This window comes from Ceratotherium simum, chromosome 3 (assembly GCF_057802395.1).
Source record: "Ceratotherium simum simum isolate JZ-2026a chromosome 3, ASM5780239v1, whole genome shotgun sequence".
Taxonomy (NCBI): Eukaryota; Metazoa; Chordata; class Mammalia; order Perissodactyla; family Rhinocerotidae; genus Ceratotherium; species Ceratotherium simum.
The window spans coordinates 17,315,639-17,331,443 of record NC_141902.1 but is presented as its reverse complement, the minus strand read 5'-3'; the positions used below and the strand labels follow the sequence as shown (position 1 = coordinate 17,331,443).

Genomic DNA, 15,805 nt, shown 5'->3' with positions numbered 1-15,805 from the left:
CTGGCCCCGTGGCTTAGCGATTAAGTGCGCGCACTCCACTGCTGGCGGCCCGGGGTTCGGATCCCGGGTGCACACCGACGCACCGCTTCTCCGGCCATGCTGAGGCCGTGTCCCACACACAGCAACTAGAAGGATGTGCAACTATGACATACAACTATCTACTGGGGATTTGGGGGAAAAAAAAAAAGAATTGTACAGATTACAGTTCAATGGAGATTCTATGAAGGTATTTTTAGGGATAAATTCTGCAGAATTCTCTGCAGCATTGACTTGGGTTGTCTCCAAAGATTCTAATAGGCATTATTATATTTTTCCTGGGGTGTAGTTAACTATATGATATGCATGCATTATGATTAACTGAATGCTTCACATGTACTGAATCAACTGGGCTGATTTACAACTATGCAGTTAGCTGTTATTTACAGTCATTGGAAAATCCTTGTTTGCATTACTTTTTTGTGTGTGTGAGGAAGATCAGCCCTGAGATAACATCCGATGCCAATCCTCCTCTTTTTGCTGAGGAAGACTGGCCCTGGGCTAACATCTGTGCCCATCTTCCTCCACTTTATATGGGACGCCGCCACAGCATGGCTTGACAAGCAGTGCCTTGGTGCGTGCCCGGGATCGGAACCCGGGCTGCCAGCAGCGGAGCGCGAGCACTTAACCGCTATGCCACGGGGGCGACCCCTCATTACTTTTTATTTATACATTAAGTACAAAAAATTGCATTCTCATTTTTGCATCCAGATTAATTACATTATTGAAGAATGATGATGAACTGCTAATGCAGATAGAGAACGGAGCTGCAACTCTAGTTTCTTACATAACTGAAGAGAAGACTATTTGATCATTGAGAGAAGAGCAGAATAGTAGATCTGTAATACCGTCTAATTTTTCTTCCACTAAGAAGTGAGTTCAATTACTAAGGGTGGGTTCAATTGTTACCAAGACAAACAGAACTTTGTTTGTGAAGCAAAGAGAACTTTCAATTCACTGCTTCCACATTCCTATTCTCTAGTATTTAATATTATAATATTACTTTATGGGGTTTGATTAATTAATATTATGCAAATTAATGAATTATTAGTACTCAAATAATAACATTTACTAGCTCTCAACAAAGGTTCAAAATATACAAAGGATTTAATTTCTTAACAAAATACGCGTACTTTTTCATATGGCAAAAAAGAATTGCTGTTATATATCAGTTATATCTCAATTAAAAAAAAAAGAATTTCCTACAAGAAACAACACCTTGACTATATTCTTATTAAAATCTGGGTTACTATTAGTTATCTATTGCTGCATAACCAATTACCACAAACTTGACAGCTTAAAACGACACACATTTATTATTTCACAGTTTGTGTGGGTCAGGAATCTGGGCACAACTTAGCTGAGTCCTTTGCTTCACGGTCTCTCACAACGCTGCAATCAAGGGGTCAGCCAGGGCTGGAGTCTCATCTGAAAGCTCAACTGGGAAAGATCTATTTCCAATCTCACGTGGTTGTTGGTCGAATTTAGTTCCTTGCAGGCTGTTGGACTGAGGGCCTCGGTTCCTCATTGGCTGTCAGCTATTCTTTGCCACATGGCCTTTTCCATAGGCAGTTCATAACACGGCAGCTTGCTTCATCAAAGCCAGTCAAGACGTCTCCTACAAAGCCAGAAGTTACAATCTTACGTAATGTAACCACAGAAGTGACATCCTATCACTTTTGTTGTATTCTATTGGTTAGAAGCAAGTTACAGGTCCTGCTCACACTCAAGGGGAGGAGATTACCCAAAGGTGTGAATATCAAGAGACAAGGATCATTTTGGGCCATCTTAGAGTCTGTTGGAAAAGAACTGATTAATTTGACATATGACATAAGCTACAAAGAGAGAGAGGCCCACTAAGAAATCATGTTCAATTAATTCTACAATCCAGAAGGAATTGGTGGGAATGGCTTAATAAAATTTCCAGTTGGCTATATAGTATCACAAACTAATAAGTGTAAACTACTAAGCACATTATTTTCTTCTTCCACTATTCTGCTATTTCTCCAGTACTGTCAGCTACGGAAGGAAGTAGCCTTACATCAGACCCTGGAAAAGTGGTAAAGAGTTACACTTCAGAAAAGTGTTAGAGAAAAATACAATCTCACATATATATATATACATTTCATCAGCAAATGGTGTTGATTTTGTTGTACTGGTAACTGATATCTACATGGCATTCTAAAAGTGGCATTCTATCTAAAAATGGCATTCTCAACAGCACATTGCCAGCATGTTCCCCCACAAAAATAGCCTCAGTTAAATAAAATAGTAATTCTTGCACATGATTAGAAATTTGCAAAAGAGATTAAGTGTGGCACTAATGTAACAAGGTTGTTGACTCTGAGTAATTGACGAAACTTCATCAGGTAATTAAAGGAGCTCTTTGTATTCCTAACCAAGTCAAAACAGCAGCTATTAAATTACTCAGAACAATTATGCCCAAAATGAACATTTTCTATGCAAAAACATTTTTTTATCTCTTTTGAAGACTAACAAAGACTGCGAAAGCCTAAAATGCAAGAGATTAGTAATTATCACTTCAATAGCTTTTGGATTATTGAATTATGGTCAGTGAATGGCCTCTAATAGGATTGAGAGTAAGTTCATTAGCCTGAATCATGAGTGGTCAGGAAAATCTTATTTTATTTTAATTTTTAAGCTACAGAAGAAGATGCCCTGGAAAATGGACCCAAATACTGCCTATAAATTTGGTTGGTATGGATTGGAATTCTTCAAGCAGTTTAAGAGCTGTGTGGAAGGCCAAAGACAAACTTCCTACTTTTAAGTTTGCTGTTCTACCCTAGAGCAAATTCATATTATAATAACCCTTAATGTTGGCATTTCCACTGTGTTGCTATAAATCAGAATATAGAAGTATTTTGAGAGATTATAGGGATCTGGTAGGAGTTCTTCACTTATATAAATGGACTGAACAAATTTTGCGCCTGCAATATTTATCACATATCATGTATAATATCTATTTATATGGTTAATAAATCCTAAATAGAAAAGGTTAATAAACGAATCGACAAGATTTGGTACCAGAACACAAAGTAGACTAAGATATTATGTAAATAATGTGATTATAGAGGACATCCTCATATTTTGGTAGAAGCAGCATCCTCACATTTTGGTAAAACAGAGAAAAATCTACATTGGGGAAGGCCTGGTGGCGTAGCGGTTAAGTTGGCGTGCTCTGCTTCAGCAGCCCAGGGTTCGCGGGTTCAGATCCTGGGCGCGGACTGATGCACCACTCATTAAGCCATGCTGTGGTGGCATCCCATATAAAGTAGAGGAAGATGGGTAGAGATGTTAGCCCAGGGCCAGTCTTCCTCAGCAAAAAGAGGAGGATTGGCATCGGATGTTAGCTCAGGGCTAGTCTTCCTCACACACAAAATACTACATTTTCTCCTTTTCCCTGAAGAAAATAGAACTTCACGTTAGCTGAAGTGAAGTTTTTGTATCTTAATGGGGCTCTGCTTCATCATCGGCCTTGGTATGTTCTCTAAAGTGCAGAGGAAAATTGTCTTCTGAATACAGAATGAGGTAAGGTTTTAGCAAAGTCTTGTAGAAACTTATGTCTTCTAATCTCTAGGATAGAATTGCAGGGCAGGAAGGACTTGGCTGAAAGTACACAGGTTTGGTATATTTAATTAATTTATTTAAATGAAATAAAAAAGCAAAAGCATGGGAATGCTAAGGTCCCATGTGTAGCAAGTATTTGCCTTGGGTGACAAATACTTTCTCTAAATTCTGATTGTGTGGCTTCTATTTCAGGATAGGATCTTCTTTGAAGCTTTAAACATTAGGGACTATATTCAATTATAACATGAGCCCTGTGACCTTTGTCCAAGGATTCAGTTCAATCTTACAAATCAGAAATTCAAATGTCAAAGAACCCATGATTTATCCAGCTTTCGATATTGGCATTTAGAAACCCATCCTGTCTCATGCTAGAGGTAGGTTTTTAGTCATTTGGAAGCATACTCTCAGAAGCTTATCTAGTCTAAGAACATACACACAATTGCTTTATGTAATTTTTTTTTATAGGAATGGGGAGCTTCTTCGACTGCACTAGTTTTTGTGAGCTAAGGTACTGAAAGGCCAGCAAAGTCTCTGATATGGGAAAATTCCACAAACTTCCTAGACCAGGTTTCCTACAGAGAGCCTGGCTCATTGGGGAGCTATTCACCTAGGCAGAACTACTCTATATTTTAATGTGAAAATTTGTATTAGATGAAGGTAAGAGACAGTTTCATGCTTAGTCATGAGCAGAGAGATTTGGAAACAAATCACACTGTGGGGCAAAGTTGGGTGAATTAATGAGTTTGTCATTTAGACAAGGCCTTGGATGGGGTGAGGTTTTCATATCAATGAGCCCTTTGGAGAGGATGAGAGGTTCAGCTGGGGACAATAACCTTAAATTGAAGGAAATGGCACTAGTTTCTGAGCTTTATTTAGTATATTCAACAGAGACAGGAAACTGTCCCCAACACCCTGTTCTTCCTTAGTGAGTTGAGCAAAGGAGTATGTGTGTGTGTGTGTGTGTGTGTGTGGCAGTGGTTGACGGAGAAGAAACAATGGACATCTCTACTACTCTCCTGATATCCTAGTCTGCTGAAAGGTAAATCAAATTAATGATTCATTTATTTACAAACATTGGTCTCACTTGTTCCTCCCTTTATGCTCTCTCTCAGAGAATGTCAGTACCATTCATCTAGTTGCCCATGTGAGAGATCTCTACACAACCCATAATCACCACAATTACCACAGTGAATATGTGTACTATGTGATTGGCATTCTACATGCATTATTTTCAATTCTACCTCACAACAACCCTACAGGTAGGTATTATCTATTTTATAGATAAACAAAGTGACATTTAGAGATGTTAAGTCAAGCTTTCAACATCTCTCTTGGATTACTGCAAACTCCTGTCTCCCTGCCTCTGATCTTGCCCCTCCCACCCATTTTTTACTGGGTAATCATAGTGGTATTTCTTTTTTTAAAAAAATTTTTTAAATATTTATTTATTTATTTAGGGGTGTGTGTGAGGAAGATCAGCCCTGAGCTACCATCCATGCCAATCCTCCTCTTTTTGCTGAGGAAGACTGGCCCTGAGCCAACATCTGTGCCCATCTTCCTCCACTTTATATGGGATGCCGCCACAGCATGGCCTGACAAGTGGTGTGTTGGTGCATGCCCGGGATCCGAACTCAGGCTGCCAGCAGTGGAGCTCACGCACTTAACCACTACGCCACAGGGCCAGCCCCATAGTGGTATTTCTAAAATGCAAATCTGATCATGTTGCTTTCCTGCTTAATATTCTTCTATGGTTCCCTCAGGATAAAGTCCAAATTCCTTTACATGATGTATAAAGCCTTTCATGATCCGGGCAACCTTCATCTTTGCCAATCTCCATTTCCTTCTCCTTCTGTCCTGCACCTCACACTCTATCCTCAAGCCACACAGATTATTTGCACTTCTTAACAATTAATTTCTTACCTCTGCACAACAACCCCATAGCTGTTCTCCTAGCCGACTCCTACATATTACCCACACTCAGGATTCAGTAGATGTTACCCCATCCAGAAGCCGTCCCTGATTGAATCGGGTGTCCCTTCTTTGTCCTTCTGTATCACTCAGTGCTTTTCTCCTACACTTATCACACTGTACTGTAATTGTTTGTTTACTTATTCTGTCTCTCACATTGGATTGGAAAGTCCTTGAGTGGAGGGATTAGGTCTGGTTCAATGTTGAAAACCCTAAGATTAGTGTAGTGCTTGGTGCATAATAGTTACTCAATAAATATGTTAAGTGAATGACTCTTTGATAGTAGTCTGGAAGAACTCACAAAGCTACCTGGAGAAAAACAGATATTCAGCATTTCTTGTTTAGTAAATGGATTATTCTGACAGCTATTCCCCTTATCCCTATTCTTTTGGCTTACAATTTATAAAAATTGAGCAGATAAATATTTAAAAATTGATATGATTAACTGAGAAAACATATCACAAAATAATAAAATAAGAAAGTGATATAAAACAGTCAGCTAAAAGTGTCAAACCTAGTTTAAGATAGAGAAAGCTGAATGAAACAATGAGGTTGTGAGATGAGGGAGAAAAAGTGAGGAACTGATTTTTTTAGGGCTTTCTAACTAAATGTACTTTGCTGGTAATATCTCATTTAATCCTTACAATAATTTTTTGAGGTTGATATGTTATGCCTGTATTAAAGATAAGGAAATTAAAGATCAGATTGGAGCAATATAAACTGAATGATTATACAACAAGCTCTCTACAGATAAGAAGCAAATAAAAGAAATTAAAATTAACCTTAGAAAATATGGAGAATATTTGAGGGTGAACCATCCTATACCCTAAATGATCCTTTTGCTGGGTCTGGGTTACTGTATCAGCTTTTCAGCCTTCTCTCCTAAAGCGAGTTCCTTCACTCTCTCAGCTGTTTTGGATTTGGGGTTATTTTCTTCCATCAGGATAAATTCCATCTCCTTCCTCAAGCTTTGTTTCACTTAAGTTCCTTCTTGAGTGAAACTTGCTTCATTAGACCTGCTTTCTGGTTTAGCTAAACTTTTTCCAGTCTGTCAAAGCACTCCGACTTCTCTTTCAGGGAATTGCCAGCAACACAGTAGTAAATACCAACACAAAGCAGACTATTAACTGTAGATCATTCGGGGGAAAAGAAGGTAAAATCATCAACAGTGGCAGTGTTTAAGTGACTATATTCTGTGCAGTGAGAAAACCTGGAGTCATTTTCAAGTTCCACTATTTTCCACTTCATTTCAGTCGGGTCAAGTCTCTAAACTTGCCAAGTCTCAGTTTTCTTACTAATAAGAAGAGGATTCTAGTCAGGGTCTCCTACCTACCCACTCCAGGACTTCTGCGAGGACCAAATGAGATAAGGTGTGTGAAAACGCTTCACAAATGTTTGGTAAGACGCTGTAAAATTTTTGCATCTGGCTGGAAACGAGACCACGACCACTTGGGTCCCTGGGCTGAAGAAACTCAAAGGCGGCTAGTTACTAGGGCGAGGAAGCCGAGCGTTGCCATGTGACGTCATCATCCTGCGCCGGCCGCGACGGTTTCCGGGCTGGGCTCAGCGCAGCATTTTGCGCCATGGGGTCTTGGCAGCGTTTGCTGCTTTTTGGTGGCGGGTCGCTTCGGGGTGGTGGCGGAGTCTGTGCCCCGCCTCGGGGAAACCGCGTGTTGGTTTGTCGGCGCCAGGTCCGTGGTGCTGCGGGGCAGGAGGAGGCGGGCGGGACGGATACTGGGGCAGCAGGGCCGCAGGTGCCCTGGCGTTGCCTCTTGCCAAGGACTCGCCTCAGTCCCTCGTGGACCCCCGCCCGCTTGGCGGCTCAGTGGGATCCCAGTTGTCTGCACGTCCCCACTTTCCAGGCAGGCCCCCAGTAGGACCAGGCCGAGGCGTGGCGGGACATAAAATAGATGCTTAGAACATGGATGTGTGACTTGCACATTGCTTTCTCAGTGTTGGTTTATTTAGATAATAGGTTAAAGAGAAGGAAAACACGTGGAGGATTTAACTCCGTAAAGAGGCAGCTTATTTACTTTGCATTTTTAACATCAGTGTATTTTCAGATACATTTCAACTTAATGTCTCTACCATTATGATCAGTAGCAGTAGGTAAATAGCACTAAAGGCTAATGGAAGTGAGCAGAATTAGACTAGAAAAGAAAGCCCTCTTGATCACAAACTCCGAGTTGTGTTTACTTTTACAGCATGACAATGGAGATGGCTTATTTTAAAACTTTTTTTTTTTTTTTTAAGTTGTCTGGCGCTGAGAGTGAGACCCTAAAACAAAGAAGAGCACAACTCATGTCCCGAGGACTTCCAAAGCAGAAACCAATAGAAGGTGTTAAACAAGTTATAGTTGTGGCTTCTGGAAAGGGTGGCGTTGGAAAGTCTACTACAGCAGGTATTAAAGGATATTAATTCTGATCTTGATTAGGAACTTATGCCAACTTATGCAAGTGCATAGTATTAAAATTATAGTTTTGTTTTTAAAAAAGCTAGTATTTGTGGAGTTTCTAATAGCTGGTTCCTTAGTATCAGGAGTTGCTGGTGATTAGGGGCTTAGTTGGGAGTTATACATACATAGCCGAGTATTTGACTCTTTAACTGAGGAGAAGGTGTTCAGGTTGCCCATCAGATCTTCAGTTTACTTAACTGTGAAATGGCAATGATGATAACTTTTTTCATAGGATGGTTATGCAAATTAAACAAGCTAACTCAGCCCAGTGTCACCTATAGCAAGGGCTCAATATTTGGTTGCTGTTATTGTTATTTTTAAAACATCTGGTAACTTTAATAGTAAATTATTTCTGTTCTTTGTTCTTTTCCGGTCTTTATCAGTGTACATATAGCTTTGTAGTTGCAATGAGATTGTTTACTTTATCGTGACCTTTTTTCATTTAACCATAATATAATTTTCAACATTTGTAAAGTCAACATAGATCTAATATTTGAAAATGCTTGAAAGGTTTAGCATTGTTTTAATTATTTAAAATATCATCTGATCTTTATACCTTTTGTATTCATATACCGGAGCAGAGAATTTTTTTTGGTGGCTCTTTTTAAATTGATCGTAGATTTCATTCTGACTGAAATGCTGCTTTCAGGAAAGAAAGCATAAAAGACGTGCCACCAGGAATAGAAGAGTTACCATCCAAGACCAATAACCAGACATTGCCCAAAATTTTCAAAAGAAACCTTTTATTTCTAAAAAAATTATTCCAGTATAACAATGTGTAAGGGTAACTTCCCTCCTCCCAATCCTCCTCAACAGAGATCACTTGTATTATTAATTTGGGATCATAAAGCACTCATGTCTTATTGTTGCCTCATATTTAATCTTCAGTCATTTCAATAGGGATGGCTGCTAATTCAGGTCTTATCAACCTGTCTTTTTTTGCAGTTGATTTTTAAAAAATGACTATTCTTATTATATTTCATTTCGTTAATTTTGGCATAGTTCTAGATTGACAAAATCTTTCAAATTTTGATTTTTTTTTATTAACCTAAAGTTGGGGCATATATTCACCTTAAAATTCTTTAGTTCATTGAAATCAATGACATTTTGAAATAAGAAGGGCCTGGTGCAGAGTGCTGTGACTATCACTAAAGGTCTTGTATCTTGACTTAAAGCCGTATTCAGTACTTTTTGGGACTAGCAGTTTAATAGTTGTACAACCAGCTATAAATCCAACTATAGAGTGTTATTAGCTCAGTTTTTTTCCCATTTTGACCTGGAGGTAATTGTGGAAGAGTTTTTCAGATGTTTTGAAGAAATGAAGTTTTACCAGGTGTTGTAGTTATGATAGTTATATATAATACTATATTATTATTAAAAAATGATGAGTTAGTGGTTGTTCTTAAGGAATTCATGCTATATCATATACATTTTTGCTTTATTCCTAAGGGCTTACAATCTATTTGATGTTTTGTTTTTAAAATTTAGAAGCTCTTAGTCTTTACTTCTAGAATCCACCTCTTCTTGCTTTTTTAAAATCCAGAGTACATTTACCTGTTTTCAGTGGTGTGAATCCTTTTGCATGCTCTGTGATTACTTGGGCTGGTTAAAGATGGAAGGTGTTCTCATGATGGTTGCCATAAGTTCTTTGAGTTTTGTGCAGTATAATTTGTTGAGTCTGTAGGCTAGTACTCACTTAAAACTTGGGTCTGTAGGCTAGTACCTGTTTATTGTTTTTGGTTAGAAGATCACCTATTGCCATGGAATGTGACAGCATTTAAATAGGAAAATATATGAGAAGATATATAGTGTGTGACACATAGTAGGTGCTTCAGTAAATGTCCCTTCCTTTTTTTTCTTTTTCTTTTTTCTGAGGAAGATTGGCCCTGAGCTAACATCTGTTGCCAATCCTCCTCTTTTTTTTTTCTTTTTTCTCCCCAAACCCCGAGTTACATAGTTGTATATCCTAGTTGTAGGTCCTTCTAGTTGTTCTATGTGGGATGCCACCTCAGCATGGCTTGATGAGTGGTGAGTAGGTCTGCGCCCAGGATCCAAACCAGTGAACCCTGGGCTGCCAAAGTGGAACGCGCGAACTTAACCACTCTGCCACGGGGCCGGCCCCTCCTCGCTTTTTTTCTTTGTTAACATTATACCATCTGTCCCAAACAGTTGGCCTATACTTTTTCATAGCGGCTCTATCTGCATACATAAGCCTTAGAAACAGCTTATTTTCCTTATATTATTTATTCCTGTCCCAAACTATCTCAAAATACTTCCTATTTGAATATGTATACTAGAGATATTTTGTATTAGAATGATGACATTTGATTAATACAAACATGCTCTCTGTGATTCTATTGTATAAATGCAGGAAGACCCTACCATTAAAATGGATTACTCTCTAAGTTTCTGCCTAAAAGTTGGATTATGTTTAACCTGATGTACCTGAAATTCAGAATTATTTTATAATTTATAAAAATTAATTTGTCAAGTGCCATGCCTTAAGCTAGGTACTTTACAGACAGTATTTCATTTAAGTCTCACAACAGTTATGAAATAGGAATTATCCTCATTTTATAGAGGAGGAAGCAGATTTAGGGGAGTAGAATATCCTACTCAAGGTTCCACAGTAGAAGGTGGTGGAACTGGGATTTGAACCAGGTCTGTCTCGAAAGCTTATGCTCTTAACTACTTTAAAGGAAACAACCTTGACATCATTTATAACGTTGTTCTGCAAGAAAATGTGGTATGAGGATCTATTTATTTATCAATCTTGGAAATGTGTTACTTTCAGAGCTCTTTTCTCAGGTGTAGTTTGTCCCTATTGCTGGGCTAAAGGTGGTTTTGGGATTACTACTTCCTCCTTTATGTCTTTGTGACTCTCTGGCAGAGGCAGTTTTGGTAAGGAACGTTTTACCACCTTACCCCTTGCCTTGTTCCCTTCCGTCTGCATAGTGGTCCAGTCTTTCGTATACATGGGAATTTGTGACTTAGATATTTGGAATTCCTGCTTTATCAGCATTTATTTTAAAACGGCAATAGGATGATATCCATTTTTATTTATTAAAAGGTAGATAATTTTTCTGCAAAATATGTTTTTGAAAATAATTGAACTACAAATACCATTAACATTGTTTTTTATAAACTAGGTGGATTATTTAAACAAAGTTGCAACAGATGATAAATGGATCATTTACAATGTTAATTTTGGGGCAAGCCTCTGTTGCTTACGCTGGAATATTACTTTTTTTTTTTGTCATTTTTGCTTTCTGTATTCTCTCCTTGTACTTATTTTTTACAAGTAAGAGAGAGATATTAAAAATTTCTGTGCTTTGGTTATTACATTGAAAATATTAAAAGGCCGGGCCGGCCCCGTGGCTTAGCGGTTAAGTGCACGGCGCTCTGCTGCGGGGGCCTGGGTTCAGATCCCGGGCGCGCACCAACGCACCGCTTCTCCGGCCATGCTGAGGCCGCGTCCCGCATACAGCAACTATGTGGAAGGCTGTGCAACTATGACATACAACTATCTACTGGGGCTTTGGGGGGCGGGGGGAAAGAAAGTATTAAAAGGCAAAATGAATTTTAGTAGAAGGAAAGTTACTAAATTTAATTTCTTTTTTGTTTCTTACAGTGAACCTGGCACTTGCACTAGCAGCGAATGATTCGGTAGGTGTTTATTAATAGAAATATTAATTTATTAAAATGTTTTTTAAGGTAATGACAAAGAAAATGCAGATTTTCTGTTTTTCATTTACTGTCAGAAGCTATAAAGTATAGCTCTAGTTATTTGCATGTCTTTAAGGAACTCAAAAATCTGCCATAAGTGCTTATTACATTTAATAATGGTGAAAATGGAGGGGAACCATTGGTCAAGAAATTCAGGCAGCCCCTAGAAGCTAGAAAAGGTAAGGAAGTGGATTTTTTCCAAGAGCCTCCATAAGGTATGTAATCCTGCCAACACCTTGATTTTAGCTCTTTGAAACCCATTTTGGACTTTTTTGGTAATTTTTTATAGTAGAAGTAGGAAAGTAATACATATAGGAAGTCAATTTTCTTAGTTCTTGAATTTCCAAAGATGTCTTTATTTTGCCTTTATATTTGATAGTTTGACTAGATGTAGAATTCCAAGTTCAAAATAATTCCCTCTCTCAATCTTGAAAACAGTAGTCCCTTTTCTTCTAGCATGCTAATGAGATATCTGATGCTAGTCTGATTCATATTGCTTTGTAATAACCTGTGTTTTTTTCCCCTCAAAGCTTTTAGAGTTTTCTTTATGTCTTTTAAGTTTAGATATGTTACAAATATGCGACTAGTAGTTGCCTTTAAAATTTTTTACCTCTTTGGAAATTGGCCAGGCAGTATCAAGGCTTGAGTCTTTTTCAGCTTAGGGAAAATTTCGTCATTGATTACTTTTTGTGATGTGTTTGTTCTCTCTTCAGAAACCTGTTAGGTAGATTTTGACCTTTTATGCTTGTTAATTTTTCTCTTATATTCTCCATCTCTTTGTCCTTTGCTCTGTGTTTTGGAAGATGTCTTAAACTATTTTCCACGCTGCTATATTGAGTTTTAGTTGCTATTTAGCCCTTCTGATTTTTTTTAAATCCAGAAATTATATTCTTTCCAATTTTCCAGAACTGTTTCTTATTTTCCAATTGCTGTTCTTATCCACTGGAAAAAAAAAAGTTTGTGCCATTTGTTTGCATCTCTCTGAGGGTGCTGATTAGAATTAATCAAAAATATTCCTTTTAATAATCTGTTTACTTAGTGTGGTCTGATTCTCAGACTAGCAGAATTAGCATCACCTGGGAACTTGTTAGACATACAAAATCTTGAGCCCCACCCCAGACCTACTGAATCAGAAACCCTGAGGGTGGAGTCCTGCACTCTGTGTTTTTCCCAGCCCTCTAGGTTATTTTGATGCAAGCTACAGTTTGAGAACCATGGATCTAGAGTTTTCTTAAACTCTAATCTGCTAATGGCACTCTTTTTTGTTTTCTAGTGTGATTATGTTTTTTAATTTAGTTGTAAACTATTTTTTCTCTTGTTTCAATGGGAATTTGGAAGAAAAGAGAGATAATCATTTATGTTTAGACAGCCTTACTGAAGTAAGAGCCAGTAATATATTTTTTTAAATAATTTTTATTAGGGCACTTAGTTACCCTGGAGAACGGACCCCATCTTCCTTAGAGAAGGGAAGAAACAGGGAAGATTCAACAGATGGGAAGGTAGATAAATTGGTAGGTGTGGGGATCTTTTAATTTGGTTATCATTTCAGCCAGCTTTGAGTCTTAAGACCACGTGAAGCAACTATGTAATAAGGGATCAAAGGATGAAAAGAATAGTTAAAAAGGGGTTGATGCCTTCATGTTAAATGTTGCTAGTCTTGATGAGAGGGTGGCTTAGAAATTTCTTTTTTTCTGTTTCTGTTTTTTTTTTCTGTCGGAGCAGGGATGAAGGCAGCTTCATCTTTAATGCTTTATATGGATGACAGGGAAATTGGCAACAAGAAAGGAAAAGCAATACAACTTTCCCTGGGCCACTTCTTCAGAAGGCATGTAGTTTCCTTAAGTGTTTTTGAACGTGTTTGTAAAATCTTCCTTAGGACAGGCTTCAGTGTTCTGTGAACCCGATGAAGGTGTTTTTTGTTTTTCTTTCTTGATATTTTTTAGCCAAGTTAGTATAGAAATTAAGAAGAAGAAAGCCAGGAAACTAGAGCAGCACATTGTGATTCTCAAAGATAGTGTGACGTAATACAGTATTTTTATGATTGGCTACTGTCTTGTCCTCTTTAGTTAATTTATGTGTACTTAAGAAAGATCAGTTTTATATAGCTTGTATCCTTGAGTAATAGTGTTTTTGATTAGAGAGCAGCATGTTTATCTTAAACTGTGATCTGCCAGGGGACTGCCTGCATATAGAAAAGAAGAGCTGTATCTGTTCTGTATGATGTCTATGTATCTGGCATAGTCTTGTACTCTATATTTCCCAACTTAAGATTTTATTAATATTACACTTATTTTGAGGATGTATTTGGTCTTTAGGGGAAACTCAAGGTTCCTCCCAGCCCTTGTGTTTGCCTGAACTGATGCAGATGGCTTAGGTCCAGGGACATTATTGGGACATGGTAGGTACTAGGGTATGTTGCTTTATGGAGTTGAAAACTCTGGGTAGGATGATGTCTTTGGAGCCTCTCTCGTGATTCATTCCCATGGAGTCTTAATTCCGTGGAGCTTGTATTCTAAGAGGAGTCTCTAACCTGCTTCTCCTTAGGCCAACTTTGCTCAAGACCTTGCTAACTCTTTTCTCCTGTCTTTTCTGTGGGTTGGTGCTCGCCCTTTTTCAGCATTGGAGTGGGAAGATCTAATAAGATTAAGTTGTAGGCCTAGGGGAAACAGGTCCAGGAAGTTATTCATTTTACTTTTAATGTTGGCTTTAGTAATCTCTAAACTGGATTGTGTAAACCCCCAGGGGGTATGGAAGATGGTCCATTGGGATGTGGGAGGGAAATTTTTATTTTTCATTTGTATTAATTTTTATCTTACTTTTAAAATTTGTTTTTTGTGTATGCCTTATAATTTATACTATATTAGTATAGTAGCTCTAATATAATTTATAAATAAATATATTAACATATATTGATGATGTATGCTTAAACATTTTTTGCTGATTAGGGTACACCATCAGAAAAGTTTGGATGTCACTGGCCTAGGCAAAAGGATTTCTGGGCTGGATCATATGCCCAGTTGAAAAGAAGACTACTTTGTAGATTGAGGTAAAGGCTTTACAGGAATAGGGCGTGGATTTTCCCTGCCTTCTCCTTCTTTTGGCAGCATAGAAGGTAGTATTGCAGAACAGAATTTGGGATCATGTCATGTGTGCCGTGCATCTAAATATTGCATGCAGTGGTGTGTTGGAGCTGGCTCATGCTTGTTTGTAAGAACCAATTATTAAATTTTTCAGGAATTTTGCAAACCAGTTGATATCATGTTGTTAGCTTGAGAGAGAGGCCATGGTGGGAGTATTTAAACCATGGAAATTGGCAAATACTGAAAATCGGGCTTCCCACCCCACCCTGAGCTGGTTGTTACACATTTACTGGCCTACCACTGATCGTACATATTGACAGTCATATTTCTTGATTTTTCTTTTTTCTGTATTAACCACCCTCATTATGGATCTCGTTCTTCTACAGTATAAATTTAATGAACAGTGAGAAGAGCACTGAGACTGGGAGAGGAAAACCTAAAGGCTACCAGGAACCATTGATAAGCCCTGTGAGATTCCTGAGTCAATTCATTTCAGTTCAATGAACATTTATTGAGCACCTCTAATACTCATTACCAGACACCCTGGGAATATGAAGAAAAATAAACATGCGTTGTGGGAGTTCACAGCCTGCTAAGACTACATTCACAAAACAGTGTTTTGTGTGTATATATATCTATGTAAGTGTGTATGTATCTCTGTGTGTGTGTGTGTATTTTGATGGTGTATAGCTGAATTAGGTTTAATAATAGTTTCTTTTATGAGTGAGAAAGTGTTAATTAAAGCAACACTTACTAAGGTTTTATTGTGCTTCATAACAGAGTAGACACATTGTGTACTCTTAAAGGTTTTATAATCTAGTGAAGACAAAAGGAAGATAAATGTCTTAAAATGATGAGATATATTCAAGATCAAATATAGTAGTGTACCTGTGCAAGATGACTAGCTTTTATTCCAGAGAAAAGCAGTCTTTTTTTCATGGAGCATTTTCAT

The 15,805-nt window shown here is 38.0% G+C and overlaps 1 protein-coding gene across 6 annotated transcripts in view; it reads left to right on the top strand.

Moving 5' to 3' along the window:
• The first annotated feature begins 7,150 nt into the window (after positions 1-7,150).
• Positions 7,151-15,805, top strand: part of NUBPL (NUBP iron-sulfur cluster assembly factor, mitochondrial) — a 207,912-nt gene continuing 199,257 nt past the window's right edge. For 3 of the 6 annotated variants that reach the window (XM_087422832.1, XM_087422782.1, XM_087422780.1), the window contains exons 1-3: positions 7,151-7,283; positions 7,846-7,993; positions 11,679-11,713. In XM_087422832.1, coding sequence (XP_087278958.1) covers positions 7,176-7,283; positions 7,846-7,993; positions 11,679-11,713 — 291 coding nt within the window. In that variant the 5' untranslated portion in view covers positions 7,151-7,175. Of the gene's footprint in view, positions 7,284-7,845; positions 7,994-11,678; positions 11,714-11,849; positions 11,953-15,805 lie in introns of those variants that run through there. The other 3 variants (XM_087422794.1, XM_087422788.1, XM_087422824.1) reach the window with 3 other exon arrangements.